The sequence below is a fragment of the Carassius auratus genome, chromosome 41 (genome assembly GCF_003368295.1).
Source record: "Carassius auratus strain Wakin chromosome 41, ASM336829v1, whole genome shotgun sequence".
Classification (NCBI taxonomy): domain Eukaryota; kingdom Metazoa; phylum Chordata; class Actinopteri; order Cypriniformes; family Cyprinidae; genus Carassius; species Carassius auratus.
The window spans coordinates 9,831,811-9,853,615 of NC_039283.1; the positions used below are offsets into that span (position 1 = coordinate 9,831,811).

Consider the following 21,805-nt stretch of genomic DNA (forward strand, 5'->3'; position numbering starts at 1 on the left):
AGGTAAGAAGAAAAAAAATTGGTTGAACATAGAAAGAAGAAAAAACATTCAGAATATGGATAGTATTGCAATTTTAAAATTTGATGCATATAAGGAGATTTCGGACTCAAACATTGTTTGTAAAAATTGTATTGCAATTAAAATCTACACATGCAACTAGATAAAGTGAATTAAAACATTTGAATGTGTATTTTGGATGTTTTCTTTCCAGTAGTATAAAAAAGGCAAGTTATAGAAGCAAAACAGTCCAAAAATCTCAGTGCCTAAGAAAAAAAAAAAAAAAAAAAAAAAAATGTTTTGCCTTCCCTTTGAATTTTCATGGAGTGGCATCAGCCAGGGTTGCTGTGTCCTGTCATGGAGGTGCATGCAGATCAACTGTCCAAAACTATTTTTCATCAGCAATGTCTTCAACCAAGACTGAAGGTCGAATCTGCTGAGTCAGGGATTTATTGACATTTAGAGAGGACTTTCTTTTTTTTTTTCTTTTTTTTTGTGAGAATGCAAACACATTTTTGAAAAAATCTAATCTCACATTCAAGAGATTAAATCACTTACAGCTGTTACTTATGATGTCCCTCCAATTATAATGCCATTCACGAATCTCCATCCATTACATGTCCTCACCCAGTCTCCACTGAGCAAACATGTTCCGCTCCTGCAAACTATTCTTCCACAGCTGTGTTCCACTTCTTATGTAGATGCAGTTTAGAGAGCAGTCAGGATTTATTCTCCTTGCCCCCTCCTCTCTTGCATTGAGACAGGTCTATCATCAACACAGACACGTAGTCCTCCACACTAGCACGTTTAATTATACAAATTCAGTATTGTCACATTGTAATCTTCTCTGAGGGGACAATAAGAAGGAAATTTTCACAGGGCAAGACAGGAAAACTAGAAAAAACGACATGCATACAAATGCATGAGCAACGTACGAACTTGATAATTGTAGAGGAAGAACCCGAGACAGACTGAAGGAAGAGAGAGCTCATCTCATCCACTCGAATTGAAAGAGAGAATGTGTAAAGAGATGCTGCTGACAAAAACATTTTGGCACAGATCCAGCAAAACATAATTCTAGTTTCTACCCAAAGGGCTACAGAGTAGACACAGAGAGTTCAGGGACGGTGAAAAAAAGTAGGACTCCATTTTCAACTGAACACGAACTTGCCTGCGGCTACAGTCACCACTTCATTTAGAAAAAGATTAGATAATAGATGGCAGCCGGTGAAATGCAATTGCACACATCAAGGGGAAGACAGTAACCTTAAAAAATTATGCATTTTACAAGATGTAGAGATTATCCTACAAAACCAAAAGCTTATTCTTCCATTTAAAAGCTAAATGGAGAAAGAACACCTACTAAAATGTGTTGCTGTTTATGGTGACAATATACAATTCGCTAATTTTGACCAGAACAAGATCATTATAAATGAAAGAGAATATGAGTTATGGTTATAAACCTTTTTTTCTTCAATTTGTGTTATTCAGCATAAAATATATCTCAAACTTTGTAAATGAATGTTTACAAGGAAGTTACAAGAAAGAATGTGAGGACAAAATAAATGTATGTCATTTTATGTTTGTAATTTATTTAGAATATATTTAATTATCCCACAACATAATTTAACATTCAGTTGCAAGTGCAGTTAAACAGTTTATTAGGAACAATCAAAGCTGACTTTCAAAGCTGACTTTTTTATTTTTGCATCATTACTCCAGTCACTATATAAAATATAATAATAATAATTATTATTATTTCTATTATTATTATTATTAATCCTGAAAAGAGCTGAGAATATTTTTGTCAGTTTTATTTTTATTTTTTATTTCTTTTTTTTTGGGGGGGGGGGGGGGGGGGCTGGGATCAATTGAAAGAACAGCATTATTTGTTACATTTGTTACAGTTAAGTCTATCTAGTAAAATGTTTACACATTATGTGAAAATTAGTACAAGTATATATATTAGAGGTCGACCGATTTATCGGTTTTACCGATTAATCGGTACCAATAGTTGATTGCTGGAACAATCGGTTATCGGCAAAAATTCATGCCGATAGTTTTCCACGTTTCGTCCCTTGCTGGTGCGGCTGATAGTTTCCCGGGTTGGGTCCATTGCTGGAGTGGCTGAGAAGGCTTTATTTTCATGATACAGTAATTTGAGTTCTTTTCTGGGTTATCAGGAGAAAATGCCTCCTAACGCCTATATGTGTTAATCGATTCCAGAGGGTTAAAATATCTTAGACTGTTGTAGTTACAGTACACCCTACATTTCCAATATTTAAAGGGTTAGTTCAGCCAAAAAGGAAATTTAAGCCATAAATTACTCACCCTGAAGTCATCCTGGGTGTATATGACTTTCTTCTTTCAGACAAATTCAGTTGGAGTTGTTTTTGAAAATTGTCTTTGATCTTTCAAGCCGTTTGATGGCACTCAGCGGGTTTTGCACTCCATCGGTCCATGAGAAGTTTAATAAAAAGCTCATCCATTTGGCTGTGAATAAACAATGGCCTCCTGTATCGAATCAATGCATTTTTTGTAAGAAAAATATCCATATTCAAAACATAATAAACACTTGAATCTATCTTGCTCTCACTCTTGTAAATGAAGCAGTTCCGGTGACGAACGTGGAAACGTGAAAAGTGGAGAGATCAAAACAAAATGTACAATAAGTACAAAAGTACAAAAAGAGGATTTGTAAAGAAGTATGTCGGAGGATTTTAATATAAACCAAGAGGAGACCTTCAAGAGGATTTCCTTTGCCTCTGTTAACAAATGCTGGTTTTCACGAGACTCACCAGCACATGTGCAAATCTGACCTCATACATCCAAAAAAAATAAACATCCAGTCTCATTTGATATATATATATATATATATATATATATATATATATATATATATATAATACAAACTACTAAAGCACAAAGAGATACAGTACCACAGTGAAATGCATGTCTGTATGGATATGTCTGTATATCCATCACAGGCACTGGTTAGATAATACTTTATGATGGATTGGAATGAAGAGGCCATTCTAAGTTCACCTTGAACAGCCAATTTTAACTAGCTTCTATGCAAACCAGATGTCCAGCATCTACTGACTATTATTACAGTCAATATTGAAAGTTTGTCTTCAAGATATGTTAACGAGATTCAGAGTGCTGTCCTGTATTTACTATTCCCTACCAGTTACCGCCCTACAGAGGAAATGCATTTCCATTTTTTCACATTGTCTGGTGTTAACTTGTTCCTCTATGTCTGGTTAATGTCTTAAATGTCCTGATGGATAGTCTAAGATTCAAGGCAATAGTAGATATCACAATGAAATGAAACTTCCATGAATACAGTCTCCCACGAGAATAATACACTAAAGAAAAGAACATTGGGTCCTTCATATAGATTAACAAAAAAATAGCTTTTTCTTCCTTTCTTTTCCACGTTCTCTTACTTTCAATCATGTCTCCAAATGAAATTATTGTGCATGCTATTAAAGATATTCTATTAAAATTGCCTTGCTAAAAAAGTCATTACAGCACCTCCATTTTTAGGACTGACCATGTGATAGTTGAGGAAAGCTGGTTTCCATATCAGTCATTGCTCAAAACCTGACAGCCAGAGAGCAAATAGCACTTATCTATTCTAGCCATACGTTCCCATAATGCTCTGCTCTGACTTTAAAACAAATCTGGCTAATGTCAGAGCAGAACATTGAGATTTCAACAACTGACCCTGAGTACATCAACTGAGTACAGTGTGCACTACACATTAATTCAAATAAAGTAACAGCAATAGTCATAGTAAAGGTTATATTAAAAGTAATAGTAGAAGTCATAAGTAAACATATGAATGTATTCCAAAAATGAATGAATGAATGAATGAATGAAACCAAAATACTTCAATAATAACATTTAAGAGATTATATTTATATTTTTTATATAATTATATTTTTTTTATTTTGCTTCTCTTATACAGACTGGGTTACATTTCCAAAAAAGCATTGCAAGCCTAAGTAGATCATATAAATCACTGGTGGAATGCTTCGGATTCATGTGAAAATGCTTATTTGAAATCCAGATGATTCACAGACATTCGTGCAAAATATAACACAAATAACATATATCAATTCCATTCCTCGCATACCACCACTCTGCATTTTCTGAATGTATCGCTTATTATTTCAGACAATTGTTCTATTCGACTATAAGTGCCATGCAAAGTGCACTTCACATGATATTTGAAGCGAGCGCATATGGTATTTTATGTCTTCTATTACTTCTATGGTAATTTTGGTAACACTTTATATTAGGGTCTCTTAACCAGTTGCTTATTAGCATGTATATTACTAGAACAATAACCATTTATTAGAACTAATTAAGCACATATTAATGCCTTATTCTACATGATCTTATTCTACCTTCTCATCTTCATCTGGATATATGCCTAAAACACTCTTCTCAATCATTCAATGAATGTTTGCTGCCATAATCAATACAAATTGCAAACAAATGTATCTTTTAAATAAAATTCAGTTTATTGCTTGTGTTTCGTTAAAACAAATTTTATGTTGCAGAAAACTATTAACTATTTTTAAGTAACGCACATGAGCCTAGTTTACATAGAAATGAGGCAGCTTTGCTCTGCAGAAAAAAGTATGAAAATAACACTTTTTACATGTATACTTGGTGCAGTGCTGTTTCAGAGCATTTAGCACCTGGTTAAACTGGATTGCAGGAAGTGCTCAATAAACTTTTGCTGGATTTCTTACAAAAAAAAAAATAATAATAATAATAATTAAAAAAAAAATGCAATAACAGTTGTACTCCAGAACAAGGAACCAAAGCAATGGTTTGAATACTGTGTGCATGAACACAGGACAGGTCATTTCTATTATGTTATTCCATTACCAACTCATCTCTTCATCTTTTCAAATGTTGTCAGGAGTCTGCTGGGTGAAACATCTATCACCCTTTGATAATCTAACATTCACAAAGGATAATTGATATACTTCAGGCTCGGCAGGGCAGCGAAAGTCTTCCAATCATGAGGACTTTGTCAGGTGTACTAGCATTACACAGCTAACACGTCAGCCAGCACTGTGAGGGCCAAGAAGCCAATCAGTCCCCAAAGGAGTGCGTTCCTTCTGAGGGGAGAACACTCTGACTTACCATCAAGACCCAGGGAAGGCAATCAGCGATTATTCCTTCTAGCTGAGACAAATCAAGCCACTCAGATTACTGGAAAATCACAGAAAAGGTACTTTCAGTATGACAGAGTGAGGACCTGATGTCACAGTGCAGAGATGCTGGGATTGACTGACTGGTTGGTACAGTAGTTTTGGTGGTTGGTAAGCTGGTTAGCTAACTCATTTATTGGCTGGCTCATTGGATGGTTGGACATTTGATTGACTAATTGGATGATTAATTAAAGCACTGATGTCACAGAATAGATATACTGTGATTGAATGACTGGTTGGTACAGTATTTTGGGTGGTTGGTGAGTTGTTTAGTTCACTCACTGATCGAGTCCTAGGATGGTCAGGCAGTTCATTGTTTGGTGTATTGACTGGCAAACTTACTGATTGATTAACTGAAGCTCTGACATCTCAGACCATAGAAACTGGGATTGATTGACTGGTTTGAAGTTCGGTTGACTTGTTAATTTAATTGGTTGAGGAGATGATATAATCCTCAAAAATGCACTTGAGTCTGTTTTTTAAACCCTACAACTGATAGCACAGACCCAAAATGGCATTAGGGCCATTGTATAAAGATTTGTAATTGGTAATCATTAGTCAAATAGAGACATTATAATCCAGCCATATGAGGCAGGGGTTGGATGAGAAGTGAACAGACCATTGTGTCCCGGTGGGGATTACATGCATTTGTACATGCTGGATAGGATTAAATTTGCAATTTGACAGGATGGGGTCTACTTTGCAGTTGAGTCGGCCACAAAAACACTTTCCATTTCAGGGAACGGGGGTGTTTTTCTCAGGACTTTTAAACGCACAGCCCTGCATCGCTGATCTTTAAGAAAGCAAGATGAGAGGGCTGAGAATAAGGACGTGGAGATTGAGGGATGAAGGAATGAGGAAAGAAAGCCACTCTATACCATCATAAGACCTCTGAAAAAGAAGTTGACGTGTTGAGAGAATTTGAAAGGGCTCAGCCTTCACCAGTTCCACTCGATCACACTGGTCAGGAAGACCCATAATTGGAGGTAATATCTTCTCAAGTCTTTCTTTTCAAGTCTGTCAGCAGCTCAAACAGATCTCGGTCTCTAATAGGCCCCATCCTGCAGACGTCCGCTGTGTGGATTCTGTCATCTTTGTAGAGTTGCAGCCACACCGGATTCTGCCCAAGCGCTAATGCCTATTTCTATGCACGTGGCCCTCCAGATGTCATTACCGGCTGGGAAAACGGCACAAAGACCCACTGATTGTCCCCTGGCCTAGACGTGCCTCCTTCTTTTCAATCACTGCTTCGTTTCATCTTGTTCAATCACAGGGTTTCATTCATCCTTTTTAAGACCCACAACCTGAAGTGAACTAATGTCAAACACAACCGATGATTTATCACTGAAACTTTAACGCGCTCGTGTGTGGATAATGACTTGTACAACTACAGACTAGAGTGCAAATGCAGACACGTACACTGCTCTGTTTTTTTTTTTTTTTTTTAAGCCAAGGGACATAAGCTACAACAAAGACAAATCGGAATATGATAAATGTGATATTTGCAACAATATGGAGCTGTGTTTGCTTACATTATAGAGATGTTTGTGTGTGGCTTTCAGTAGAAACCCTGCTTTCTGAGTCATTTGACTGTCCATGACATTTAAAACCAAATCAATTTGGGCATTTCAAAACATTGCTGTTTCTAAGCTTTATATTGGTCCAATCTTTATGCAGTACCTTTCAGACATCACATTATTGTCAAGGGCGGCTGCAAAAGTCCTTGTTTTCTTGTGTTTATTGGTAATCTTTCAGCTCCCCAGATCAGAGTTCACCTTGCTGTTCTCATCTCCTGCCTGAATGACTCTACACTACCCCTGACATTTCCTGTACTAGCTGTTGGCTTACGGTTCAGTAATGGCTTTGTGTTATTGTCTTACAAGCTAGTGCACATTGTATAGACATGCTAAGATTAAAATATTGTATCTCTAAGAGCAATAAATAATTTCAGTGTACAATTTACATGAGGTGCACCAGCAGTATTAAATATTACCTCTAAAAGTCAATTCCAGTGTTGTGATGAACCATTTATTAGGATGAATAAACTAGTGCAACCACAACAGTGCATGCCCAATTAACAACTGCCTTATCTCAAAATTATTTTTGCTGTGTAAACTGAAGAAGAATTAATATTTATTGATCTTGTTTTATTTAAAGCCAATTAATATCCATTGATTACAAAATGTGTGTTTTCATGCAAATTTCGTGATCTTAAGTTCACGTCTGATGTTGATCAATGAACAGAGTGGTAATTAATTCAGCTAATTATTCAGTTTCACCATCATTCTGTATTCAAACTCATTGTTCAACACAGTCCTTTTCCATGCAGGGGATTGGTTTTTGTTGAATCTCTACAGTGCTGGTGATCTTTTAATCTGCAGATTATTCATTTCCTACAGGCAAGAACATAAAAACTGGCTAAGTTGCACAATGAACAATAACAGACCAGAAAGTGAGACTCCAAGCAAAGGTTTTTGATTGGTTATTCTTAATAAACAAACAACACCTAAAGATGTCTATCACTGTTGCATGTACTCAATGACCACTACAAACTTTAAATTACACAAGTCTCCTCTTTCCGGCAAAAGCATGTAACTTATATAATATTCCACCTTTTCACTTCCAAAGTGCTGTTTAGGTCATCCATTTGAGATGCTATGGACTTGTGTCTCCCTTGTCCTTCACAGCCGCTATATCTGAGGTCAACACTTTCTGCTCCTGCTCCAGTCTCTCCAGCTACAAATGCATAGAGACGTATATAGAGAAAAACTGGATGGATTCATAAAAATGGCCATGTTATTAATGGTTGGTCTAGCAAACCTAGAATTTTGAACTGCACTTCACTTATGAAAGTTTTAGTCCAACTTACTTTGTAGAATTTCTCAATAAAATAATGATCTCATTGGGAATGGAACAAATCTGATGAAAAGAAAATTATTGCAGAAACACAATAGTTATATTCTCTGTTAATTGCATGCTGCCATAACCAGAAGCCTTCCACAGCACTTGTAGATTCTCAAAAGGACAAAGGAGACGTGGGAGAAAAGAGCTGTTGCTCTATTGAAATGCAAAGGCTTCTGTCATTCAGCTAAGCTCTGGTTGACCTCTGTGAGTGCCAATGGACTGATGATCACAATAACTCATGTCTTGTCTATAGATCACGGGTTAGCAGGTGAAACAGGAGCCTAATAGGATAACTAACCAAACTAAGTTTTTTTAGAGTTTCCATAAACCTCTTGAGTTGCTATTTCACCCAAGTTTTTCTATGTGTATTGTCTCTTGACCTAATAAGAGGAACCAAAGAAAAATAAAAATGCTTGTACCTCAAGTTTGTCTCAAATACTTCTCCAAAATTGATACCAGACTCAAAAGTTGTCATAAAGCGGGACACATAGCTACACAATGTGGATAGCATAGCTCAAATAATTTGGGTGGGGGTGGGGGGCATTTATGCAATTCTTGGTAACTGCAGACTTTGATGAATTGATACATCTGAGTACACTTGAGATATTTTCTTTAGATCTAGTGCTGTTTCTCAGGACCATCTAAGATAAAGATGTTAAGTCTGTATGTTCTGCATTATAAAATAATAAAAACGTACCCTGTCTGAGATTAGTTACCCAAACTTGCACCCAATAGGGTAAAAATCTAACAAAAATGTGATGTTTCAACAAAGATGTTTGTGTGTGGGAATTCATCCTACAAGTGGCTTTCTTAAATCTGCCTTATACTGATTGTTTAGCTGGGAGAAGAGACAAATCTCTCAAGAACATTTTGTCACAATCATCATCACAAATCTCATGGCTAAATAGAACCAATTGAGAAAATAAAGTAATCTCTTTAGTGAAGTTTTATTCCAACCTTGTGGAAAATGTGTGATATAATTGTATTAAGTATTTTATTAACTATTTTTACTGCATCAGATGTTTCACACAAAATGTGCACACTTAACCTTAATATATATGAGCAAAAGTATCCATTATATCTTGATTTAATCGTATTATCTTGTAGAACCAACTGAGATAATAAAGGAATCTATTTTGTGACTTTTATTTTCAACTTGGTGGGAAAAGTCTGACTCAGTTTTACTAAGATAGATAAATTGATTATTTTTTTATTGTATCACATATTTCGCACATCCAAGAAATTGATAAAGAAACATCCAAAGGGCTCCATTTCATTTCAATTTGAACTCATTACCTATTAGAAAAAAATGAGGTAATAAAGGAACCTCTTTTGTGAATTTCATTCCAACCAAATGACTAACCTACCTCCTCACAGAATGTACATTTGAATCAATATACCTTAATCATCATCGGTGCTCAGTGATGCCGAAGGAAACGGACTACTGCTGTATTTCTGCTGAAAAGGGTGATCCGTACTCTAACGTAGAGAACCAGGCATGTCGGCAGACGGATAAGGCAGCTCACATCAAACTGTAGGGAGAAAGTGAAGGTGGGGGGGGGACTTGAATGCCACACTATTTTAAAAGCAAAGGGGGAAAATGTGCTTCTTTTTATTTTGCTCCTGGCAATGCACAAAAGATGAGAGTCCTGCAACGTGGCAGGTTTTTAAATTGGGATCAAAAGGTTTGAGCTAATTAACAAACTAAATAAGAATCTCCCAAGCTTCGTCTGGTTCATACTTTCTCCTTTCAGTGCTTCTCCAAAGCAGAGTCGCAGCAGATATTCAGTCAGCACCTGAGCACGGCCCGTTCAGTCAGTTGCAGTCGCTCGCATGACTGAGAAACGGTGTGTGACGACATCTTAGCGTGTCCTTTGTTTATTCTCCATCGCTATGACCTGTGATCAAACAGGAAAAACATGGCTGGGTTTTCCCCTTTTGGATGGTTTAATTCTGTTTGACTTTCCCAGCAGCGGCCGGTTGACAGGAGTGAGTGGGAATCGGACACGTTAGACAGGGGCTCGTAATAAAGACAAATGGGTGGACATGAAATTTGATACTGTCTGCTTGTGCAAACACCCCCCCCCCCCCCCCCAAAAAAAAAGAGTAACGGAGAGAAAGAGTGAGATTGAAAGAGCGAGACGGAGAAAACAATTACATTGACAAGCTATGTATTTTTCGGAGAGCTGTCATATTTGGAAGGTCACACACATCCAGGGACAACGGCCCACCATTTCTGTTGATGAGACAGAGTACTAGTGCAATATGTGATTCTAGTCCACCCTTTCCTCTCCAAGGAGAGGTAATATTGCATGGGTGCAAGATTAGTCAGCTTATTTTTTATTATAAAAACCATATGTTCCTTTAAGACATAGTGCTGTAGAGCACACACTTTGTAGTGTGATATAAAAACACCATCTGTTCTGAGAACAGTAGAGTAAAGATCCTGGTTAAAGGGAAGACCTTGTGTGTCAGTGAATTAGTTGACTGTTGTGTGACTGCTGTAATAGTATCTCTATTTACCGCTGGTCATCTTGTTATGCACCTACAGAAAGAGCAAGGTACAGTTTACATGTAGAGTGTCAAGCCAGCATTTGATTTCCTACACAGCATTCCAAGAGTAGACCGGCACTGGGACACTTCACTGTTTGTATCACCCCGCTTATATGAATTCAGCGAGGAATGGATCTGCCTGGAGCGAGGTGTGGGGTTTTTAAAAGTGTGTGTTGTCTTTTGCTCTGTGATTCCTCACCAGTGGGGAAATAGAAAAGCGGAATAGAGTGATTACAAAAAAAGTGTTTAGTATGTGGCTTGGTGACACGCAAAGCTTTATGCTTTATCTTATTGAAGTCTTTTTGTTGGCGGAAACGAATTATAGCAAATCATTTTGGTCTGAAATGCAATCACAATCACTGAAATGCAAGTCACACAATACTTAAAAAAAAAATCCCACTCACCATCATGCTGTTGTCCTGATCATCAGCACAGCTATTATTACCTGCAGCCCTGAACAATAGCACTATGGCTTAAGTGATACTGACTAATTTCATTACTGGTTTACAAATGATGTGTAGGTTTTGTATTTTTTTTTTTTTTTTTTTTTTTTTTTTTTATGCGACCACAGTTGAAATTTGCAATGTAATGAGGATAACAAAAAATATTATCTCACATGTTGTAATGGACATCTAAATGAAATGGATTTTCCCAAAAAATAATAATAATAATAATTATTATATATATATATATATATATATATATATATATATATATATATATATATATATATATATATATATATATATATATATATATATATACATTTTTATTTTTTATTATTGTTCATTTATTTATTTTTGGAAAATCTATTTCATTTGGATGTCTATTAAAACATGTAAGATCATATTTAATATATATATATATATATATATATATATATATATATATATATATATATATATATATATATATATATATATATATATATATATATAGTAGGGTGGGACTTGACTGTGACTGGATGTAAAAAAATGATTAATAAATAAAAATAAAAACCTTTTGTATGGATGATTCATTCACATTAAGATCAATAACATGCATTTAGAGAATAAATAGTGTTAATTTCCATTTCACAAGTTTAATCAGCTGAGGCAACAATAAGTAAGTCATTTGTAAGCTGACAGAAACACTGACTCAACACTCGACTGTGTGAGTCTGGTGTTAGGCTAAATATCGGTCCAACCATTTGCAGATGGGAGAAATATGTTTTTAAGAAAACCATTTGAAAACGTAAAACCTGTCAAGTGCAATTTATTGAGAGAGAGGGAAAAAAAACAACAACAAAACTTCATCTTATCCTATTGCCAAGATTTTAAAAAGATTGTGTTACCTACATTAACATAAAATACTAGCTATTTGCCTTTTATTACAGCCTGCGTGAACTAGGTGACAGTCAAAAGTCGTTTCAGAGGCTGTAACAATTTCAAAGACATTTAAAAAGTAATATAGACTGGCATATGTATTAAGGAAGAGAATTGGGTTTATTTTGACTCAAATAAAAATGAAGCCATGAAAGATGCTTGTAAGTCACTACGGACCATCCCATATCTGCTTTTCAAATCAAAACGCCTGATTAACAATTCTTTCAGTGTGTCAAAGCCATACCCTCTCTGTACCCTCAAATTCAGATAATTATACTCCTTATAATGTATAGACTTTCAGATTAAACTTCAAATTCATGTAATGGAGATTTTCTGCTGCATTAACATGAAATCAAATCATGTTACACGATGTATGTCACTATGAATCTGTTTGAATTTTTTTGTGTGTGCGTGTGCACATAGAATTTATACAAAAATCTGCAAGTATGTGTGTGCATCGTCTGTCTTTAAGTAGACCTCAGTTTCAGAATAACAGGAGTGACAGTGATTTGAGAGGAGAGAATACGGAGCATTTGATTCAGGGTCCATGCGAACAAAACCGACATCTGCTCGCTCTCATTAATGGCACTGAAGCTAATCGGCAGGCCAGAAGTGTGCTGACTCCGTAAATGAAAGATCATGTACAACAGCTTCAGTGAAATCACACAGCTGTGTGCGTGCGTACAAACCACCTGCATTTCGTGATGTACATATATGTGTGTTTGTGTGAGACGCTGCGGTCTCCCTGCATCTCCACTACAGCAGACAACGGCGGACATCAAAGAACTTGTGCACTTGGGCTCGAACCCTTCCATCTTTCCGTGCAGTGTCACACAAACAAAAATCACAGATGCAACCATCTCTAGTCTCTGGCAGAAGAATGCTGAATAAATACGGCTGCGACAGCTTATAGATTAAATCTGCACAAATTTTGCATTTTCACTCTGCAACTGATGGCCATCTTATACTGATGCTGCAATCCTTGTTGTCAGCTTCTTTAGATTTTGTCATGCAGAACTTCACTCGCACACTTCAAGCATGTTAAGGGGACACACACTTCAGAAACTAGTATGTGCTTTTAATGTGAAGAGCATTTTTTTTTCTGCTACTACATGAGATTTGGGTTTTGCTGATCTTTAGAAAGTGAAAAATATCAGTGACAAAACTGTGTGAGATTGATTAACTGTTTATAATGAAGCACTTTAACTCTTTGGTAGATAACGCAATTGATTTTTCAATAAATCTTTCTCTGGCGCTGATTCTCTCATTTAAAGGCATTCAGTTTATTCCATTAACCGTATTCTTGAACAACAGATGAGACAGACTAAATGCACAAGCTTATCTTAATTTTTTATTTTTTTAATATACAGAATTTAAGAAGACGTGTGTGTATAAATGTATACCAGTGTGTTAGAAAAATCTCAGTCAATTGGCCCTTTCGAAAGATCATACTATGCAAGATAAATTCCTGAATATAAAGATTACAAAGAAGCAAACCTCTTGATAGTTTGTCATCATTTTCTAAGACATATGCACTACTCTGCAGTGACATTTGGATGTGGTCCAGAGCCGTTTGCCAAAACTGGAGTGGATTCTGATAGGCTGCAGCTGCCCTGAATGATATTGAAAGGCTTGAGTGACAGCGGGCGAATCCAAACTAGACTGAAAAGTCAAGCTGGGTTTTGAAAACCCATTGAGTTTGACCACAAAGGCTGTTTTTGGATCTGCAGCAATTGGATGATTGTCATGTGACGTGCAGTTTGGAGAAGCACAAAAACGTGACCCTACTGAGGTCATTTCAGACCTTAAAGCACACATGTGGAAATGCACAGTTTTCCCGTGCACTGGTGATGCATTATACAGTATATTGCTCAGCTACTGCAGGCTTGTCAGTACTGTATCAATCGGATCCCAGTTTCTGCCATGCCAAACAAACCATGCCGAGTGCTAAATCGGGTCCAAACAACACAAATCTAAATACTTTGATTTGGCTAAATCCTGCCGCTCTGCCACAAACAAACGTCGTAATCCTGTAATGAGCTACCTCATTGTCCTTTTCAAAGCACTTCCCATTTTAGTTTCATGGCAGGAGGGCAAGACAGCTAATAACACACAGGCACAGCAGAAATGCTCTTCCCCTCGACATTTACAGTGTTGCGGAGTGAGTTTGATCGACCATCTGGCCTCTGAGAAGTGCGTTGTAAAAACAGTCAAATCAATGGAGGCATGACTACTGTGGATGCCCACCATTACACAAGTCGTGTTGAGCTAGCACACGGCGAGAGGATGCACATACAGCCTGCCTCCTGCAACCTGCCTGCTCTCTTTGAACACAAGTCTGTAATGAATTTCCATTCTATGACGCTTACGATGGGGCAAACAAAACCTCACGGAGGACCGCGGGTGAACACTAAGCCCTCTGGTGGTACGAGGTTGGACTCAAATGCCTGTAGACATACCATCATGCATGCATACTTTAGTTATTTTGCTGCACAAATTCAGTGCAAAAAAATATATTACATTATATATATATATATATATATATACGTATATATATACTCCCACAAAGTCAAGCATTTTGAAAACCATATTTATAGGGTACTTTAGAAAAACCTTCTGCACACTTATAAAAAATAACACAATATGTTAATTAAGTGGTGTCTGCTTGAGAAATGTCATTGTATTATTCTTAGAAACATATTTTGTGTCAAGCCAAACATGGCTTTGTATTTTTTTTTTTTTTCTTTTTTTTTTCAGTGGAAATATTAGAGCAGCTTTTGAGAAAAAAAAATCAGTTTACACTGAAAAAAAAAAAAGATTTGAGCTGTCAAAGACTACAAATCTCAAGCACTGAGGTCACAGCCACATATTTATTACTCATATCCATGGGGGGGGGGGCATTTTATTTTTTCAGAAAAAACAAACAAACCAACAAACAAAAAAACACAAAATGCAGTTGGAGAAAAAAAAAAAAAAAACAATTATTAAGTGCCAAAGCAAAAAGGGCATTATATAAAAATGCAACTTTATCAAATGAATGTCAAACTGTAAGTATAATGGAGTAGCTGTTAATAATGTTTAAAGCACGTATTTTAACTGCATAAATGCAACGCTGTCTTTTTTTTTTTTTTTTTGTTGGGGAACTTGAAGGTTGTGCTTATACATGTTAATGTTGCATAATGACATTTAGAGCCATTTTTCTGGAAGGCATCGAACCACTTGTCAAAAGTGATCTGCTCTCAGACAAAACTGTATCGATCTTTATTGGGCTCCTGTCTCCACGCGACACACATATTTCAGCTTGTCAGACCGAGAAAATCTGTCTTTGTCATGTTGCATGAGTGCACTATTTTTGACTGTATTATCGAGAACCTTCAGTCTGGCTGCACGGTGCGTAAAGGTGAGGTTTCCAGGCAAACTTCGGCACAACGTTTCCTACATCACCTGTTAAGACTGTGAACTTATGTTTCAGGCGAATTTTACAAGAATCACCTCAATGCCATAGTTCTCTCCAGTGTCAATAATATCGTGTGCTTCAATTTTAACAATTGAAATACTATTTTAGAGTCTCCAAATGTTCACGAAATCAATGCAGCACCATCTGTTCCTAAAACGCGCGGCACGCTGATGCACGCGCAACTACATTCCCAGCGCTTAAACAGCTCCGGGGAAGATATCTATTCACATTTTCCATAGAGTTATTAAATGTAAAATGTGAACTAACAGCAGATCGAACCAAACGAACGCCAAAAGCACTTTCCACACTCATAAAAACATTAATGTGTTCAGTTAAAGAGTCGGTGTCCATTACGCACTCTCTTACCTATTCGTATGACATGGGGCATCCCGACAGAGCTGTGAATCCAGAAGAGAGACACTATAATCGCGCTCCAGTATTCCACATATTCCCTCCTGTTCTTCATGACTGAAAATCACTGGGATCAATCCAAGGAGTTCTCCAAAAAACTGCTCATCAAATTTGAAATGGCTGGGAGTCATATGAGGATTGGACTGACTGCGACAGATTTGCTATCATTGTAGTTGTTTTGAACTCGATCTCTCTGTATTAATTATCTTGGTTCATTAATTTGGGCGAGCGAGTGAATGAGTGCGCGCGCTCGGCTCTCAGACGAAGCTCCGGATCGGTGCGCGTGTCCACCTGCGAGTGCTGAGCTGCTGAAATCAGCCTGCAGGAGTCCCTGTATCCCCTCTGTATCTCCTCCTACCGCTGATACCGCAACAACCGGGCTGGAGTCCCGCGTCAGTGTGGATGGGGACTAACGCGCTTCACGTTACGCTGTTAGAATATTGCCTATTATTTGAAATGCAATAGCGCCAGGCATATGCACAGTCACTGTGATGTACGCTGTATAGCCTATACAGGTGGTTCCAAAAGTATGAGATCACGCAAAAAAAAAAAAAAAAAAAAAAAAAAATACGTAAAACGTTATGGTGTGAGTTCAAGACGAAATAATTCAGATTGTGTACTATTTCTTAGGCACTAATCAAAAGAAAACAACTTTCAATGTTTTTTTTTTTCTTCTCGTGTTTCATGTTGTTTGTCTTTTCTAGTATCCCTTTAAATGGATAGTTCACCCTCAAAAACGCTAATTCTGCCGTCATTTATAAACCCTCATGTTGTTCCAAACCTTCATGAATTTCTTTCTTCTGTTGAGCACAAACAAGATATTCGGAAGAAATTTGGTAACCAAACAGTTGCTGGTAGCCATTGACTTCCGTAGTATTTTCTTACCAATATGCATTTTGTGATATTAGTTGGTTAGTCTCATTCTAAACATTTAATCTTACGAGCAATACGAGCTTGTCACAGCATTCAAATGAAACAACAGAAAAGAAATGAGCCTGCTATAAACAAGCATGCTTTAAGTGTATGCATTTGCATTATAGTACTTACATAGTCATTACAGTGTAACATGAATACTGCAATGCAAGGTGATTCTATAGGATTTTCTTGACAATGTGAGTGAGTGAGTGAGTGAAGTGACGTGTAGCCGAATTTGTGCTTTGCATTTAAGTGCACACACACACAGTAGTGAACACACACACCGTGAACACACACCCAGAGCACCCATGTCAGCAGGGCAAATGCTAATACGGCATTTACGGCACAGATCTGTGCTTGAGTGTCCTCTCAAGTGCAGAGCGGCATGTGGAACAAATATTTGCATGGGTAGAGTGGATTTGCTTTTATTCACAACTCAACAGCTCCGGTGACGGTGTGGAGCTGAAAAAAAAGTCTTGGAATTTGAAAAAACAGCTCTTTTAACACAATGTGCTCAGTTAACTTCATTTCATAGAGTTTCATAAAGACTGGATTAAATTATGGTCTTCGTAATTGCCTCTGGTGTTCACACTTAGCGTGAAACGTTTAGCAGTGATAACATCGGCCGTGTGCCACCGGAGGCTACAGCAATATTATTACGCAAATGATCCATCTGTAAGATGCCCTAAAATACCTATTTAATATATATTAGTATCTTTCATATATGCCTTAACTAAAATGGGAACTAATATTGTGATTTAGCTTGACTTCACCCAGTCTATCTAAATGACTTATAAATTGCCTAACAGAAAGACAACACAAAAAAAGTAATTATAATAGGATACGATTAAGCTGCATCAACATAAACACTATAACAGTGAAGAATACGACTAAAATGAAACACTATAAGCCAGAGCTAAAATACATAAAGTAAAACAATGTAAAGCACAACATTTATAAATAACTCATTGTAATAATAAAAATAATCATAATAATAAATAAGTTGAACAGAAAAAAAAAAAAAAATGAAATAATCCTAAAAGTCCAGAAATAAAACTAAAAGTCCATACATGGCAAATCACACAGAGACTTCTGGGAATGCCACCTTCTCTATACTAATATATATATATGTATGTGTGTGTGTGTGCGCATGTTTCTGCCAGAGGTTGGATGGATAGGTGGATGGATGGATGAACAGATACTGTACAGGCACACACACACACACACACACATTTTATATATTGAGTTTTTTTTTTTTTTTTCTCATTATAGATACAAGCTTCCATACTTTTCTTATAATGAATGGCTAAAATGTAACAAATGAGAATTTTAAATTGAATGGATTGAAGAATTTTTTTTTTTTTTGTACAAAAAAATAAATAAAGCAGGTTTGGTTTGTATAACCCGTAATTTGTGTCCACCGTACCTATTCCTGCATTCATGTTAATTGTGATTAAGAAATAAAATAAAAAATAAACATTCTGCTGTTATGATCCATATTCCTGGTATTTACTTTATTCGCTGTCACTAGGGTTGCATGGTTTACATCTTTCAAGAAAATAAAAGGAGCTTGTCTTGTCTTATTCATTCATAGCCTACAGACAGTAAGGCCGCTACTGTGAGCTTTTGAACAGGACGATTTAAGAGTCAGTAAATATGTCTGTCAATCCCAAACACAGGCGGTGTGAACTGGACCCACAAGCTTTGTGCATAACAAAGGTATTAGACAGGCATCAACATCCTTAAAACCCAGCTAAAACTAATCAGCTTTTTCTTAGAGACAAAGATTAATTCTAGGGGACTGCCCAGTGGAATGAAGAAATACAGCAAGCCATTAAAATGATGGAGAACGATAGCAAGACTACAAGAAAAGAAGCTGTTGACAGAGAACGGCACTTACACTCTTTATTTGTTCCACTTGATCTTTGTCAGTGAGTACATTAGGCTCACATAACTGCTCATTGTGCTTATCTGTCTTACCATTTCTCATGTTTTATGTGATGCCGTCAGCCGCACGCTGCAGGTGAGTCATGAAGTTTTGGTGCCAAATACCTGCAGCCCTTCCCCCAACACTACAGACAAACCTCTGAGTAATAAAACTGAATAAGGGTATTTATTCCCATCTGTGACATGCGTAGTTCATTTTGACATGATGCATTTCAAATGGTACATGTTCAGTCTTTTATAGTGCAGAGTGCATTCACGTGGCCATCTGTTGGGAGAAACAAGATAGATCATAAGAACAGAGGTTCTCCCTTCATACAATGCCAGAGGAACATTTTACTGCAGAAGGGTTGATCTTTCATTGCTCAAGAGATTTCAAATCAAGTTTCATTTAAGTATCTGTCTTGTCACTCCTAAAATTCCTTAGGAAAATGAGACGGCTGTTGACATATAGTTCAGATACGGAGTTTGAAGGAAAAAATTGCAATACTGGCTAACTTGGGCAGAAATAATAATAAAAAAAATAAAAATAAACAAAACTTTAACAATATTTCTGGTTTTATAAGATGACGAATTGGTGCCTTGGTGGATTTATTTCCTACAAACACATAGCTTTTGCTTTACAATACATCAATAGATAGACTGGAGTTTTGTGGATTACTTGTGGTTTGTTGTGATGCTTTTATCATCTGTTGGACTCTCATTCTGACGGCACCCATTCACTACAGAGGATTCACTAGTGAACAAGTCATGTAATGCTACTGTAACAATATAAAAACTACATAATCACGGGACAAAGGAGGTGGGAACAGGCAAACATTCAAATGAAACTTTAATAATAAAATAAACACAAAACAGCATGACAGCCCCTCACTGACGACTGCCGTGCACAAACAAAACCAAAACACAAAATAAAATCCAGGCCTGGTCCTCTCTCGTCCTTCTCTGTCGTAACTCCTCTTCTTTATACTTCCGATCTTCTCCGTGGGACTCGAGACCCTGTGAGAGTGGCTAAAGTGTCGCTCATTTCCAAATCACTCCACCGGCCTCGACCCCTTCCCACGGCCCCCGCCCCCCCACCCCCCACTTATCACAGCTACCTTTCTCCAAACCTGTTCCCATGAATAAACAAACTCATCTACTTTTAGTTTTTATTTTATTTTTTGGTGTGAATTATTCCTTTATGCAAATGTAATGTACTGTGTAACTCTTTTACCAGAAAGCATTGCCTGTTGCCACTTTTCCACTGCATGGTATAGCACTTCTTTTTGGGGGGGTTTTCCACTGGGTACAGTACCTGGTACTTTTTTTAGTGCCACATCGGTTGAGGTTCCAAGTGAACCATACTGTAACCAGAATGTGAAATGTAAACTCTTCTGATCACTGACTGGCCAGAGAGAATATCTTCAACTACCTACTGAACTTGCGACACAAACACAAAAGAACTGCTAGATTTAAATCAGAACAGCCAGCGAAGGATCGAATGCAAGTGTTTTGAACTTGTTTCATTTGTTTGTTTTATTGTCTGTTGAGGAAGTACAGACGTTCCTCTGAAAAAGTTTTTCATGAGTCACGGCAGTAGTAGTCCCGCCCACTCTGAAGCAATACTAAACTGCAATGGAAATGCAAACCGTGCTTGTACCACGCAGTGGAAAAGCACCATATTATGAACTCTTAATGTAAGTTTTAAGCCAAAACCCACTTTAAAGACCCCATGTTCTGATCACATATACTGTAAAATCAATAAAATTGTGAAATGTTATTAAGACTTTAAAAGAACTACTTCCAATTTCAATATATGTTTTTATGAATGTTAATAATCTATACAAATTGTCTACAAAAATTTGGTTCTTGCTGTCACAGTTTTACACTATTTTCTTTTCTTTTTTGGTCAGATTACAGTGATATGGGGGAAAATTTACTTTCTGTTCCACTGTAAAAAAATAAAAATAAATAACCCTATATATATATATATATATATATATATATATATATATATATATATATATATATATATATATATATAGTAAATCCAAGTCTTGATTGAGGGGGGTACATGGTGACAAGATTTTTGGTGATTACAAAAAGCATCAGAAAACAACTTGAGAAGTGCTACTCTCCCAAATTCAGATATGTGAATTTGACACAGCAATTTAGGCAAACATGATGAATGAGCACGACGCTGTTGTAAAGCATATTTGATCTGAATGGAAAATGTAAAATCCATTTATCATAATTAGTGCTTTTAACTGTATAGATATTTTGAATGAGCCTTATTTATTTATGTTTAAGTTGCTGCTTACTTTCCTGAAACTATATGCAGCGGCTAGAGTTGACTGTCAATGCATATTCATGTCTCCAGACCCAGATTTGTAACTCCCTGGCACAATATAAGGGCTATCAATATGAGTTATGTATCCAATGCTCGCACATTATCAAGATTCATTGACTGCCACTTTCAGAAATGCTAAATGTACGCTGCTTTGGCAAACAATATGTTGGGTGAAGGAGCCTGGCCCCTCTGTCAGGAGGCCTGTGTCGGGACTGTCCATTACCCTGAGTGATAAATGGAACTGATCAATGATTCTGATCAGAAATTTTGGCAGACTGATGTCAGACATCACAAGAGGGAGGGACAAAAGAAGAAATATGCCATTATATGTATCATCATTTAACTCTCTTCTGTGGATGTTTCTTTCTTCAATGAAAGTGATATCCCAGAGCAGATAATATTAAACATATGCTCTGTCATATTTGTGACTACACACACACACACACACACACACACACACACACTAAATATACAGTATATATATATATATATATATATATATATATATATATATATATATATATATATATATATATATATATATATATATATATTAGGGATGCACCGAATCCAGATTTTTGGGGTTCAGCCGAATACCGAATCCACTGTTTAAGATTCGGCCGACTCCGAAACCGAATACCGAATCCTACTCGCATCCTTATTCCATTGACACAGTAGTCAGTAAAACACATGA

The 21,805-nt window shown here is 36.7% G+C and overlaps 1 protein-coding gene across 1 annotated transcript in view; it reads right to left on the reverse strand.

The window, feature by feature from the left end:
• LOC113060046 (glutamate receptor ionotropic, kainate 3-like) overlaps positions 1–15,975 on the reverse strand; it is a 119,913-nt gene extending 103,938 nt beyond the window's left edge. Inside the window, exon 1 of the mRNA XM_026228838.1 lies at positions 15,876–15,975. Coding sequence (XP_026084623.1) covers positions 15,876–15,975 — 100 coding nt within the window. The remainder of the gene's footprint in view (positions 1–15,875) is intronic.
• Positions 15,976–21,805: the final 5,830 nt, after the last annotated feature.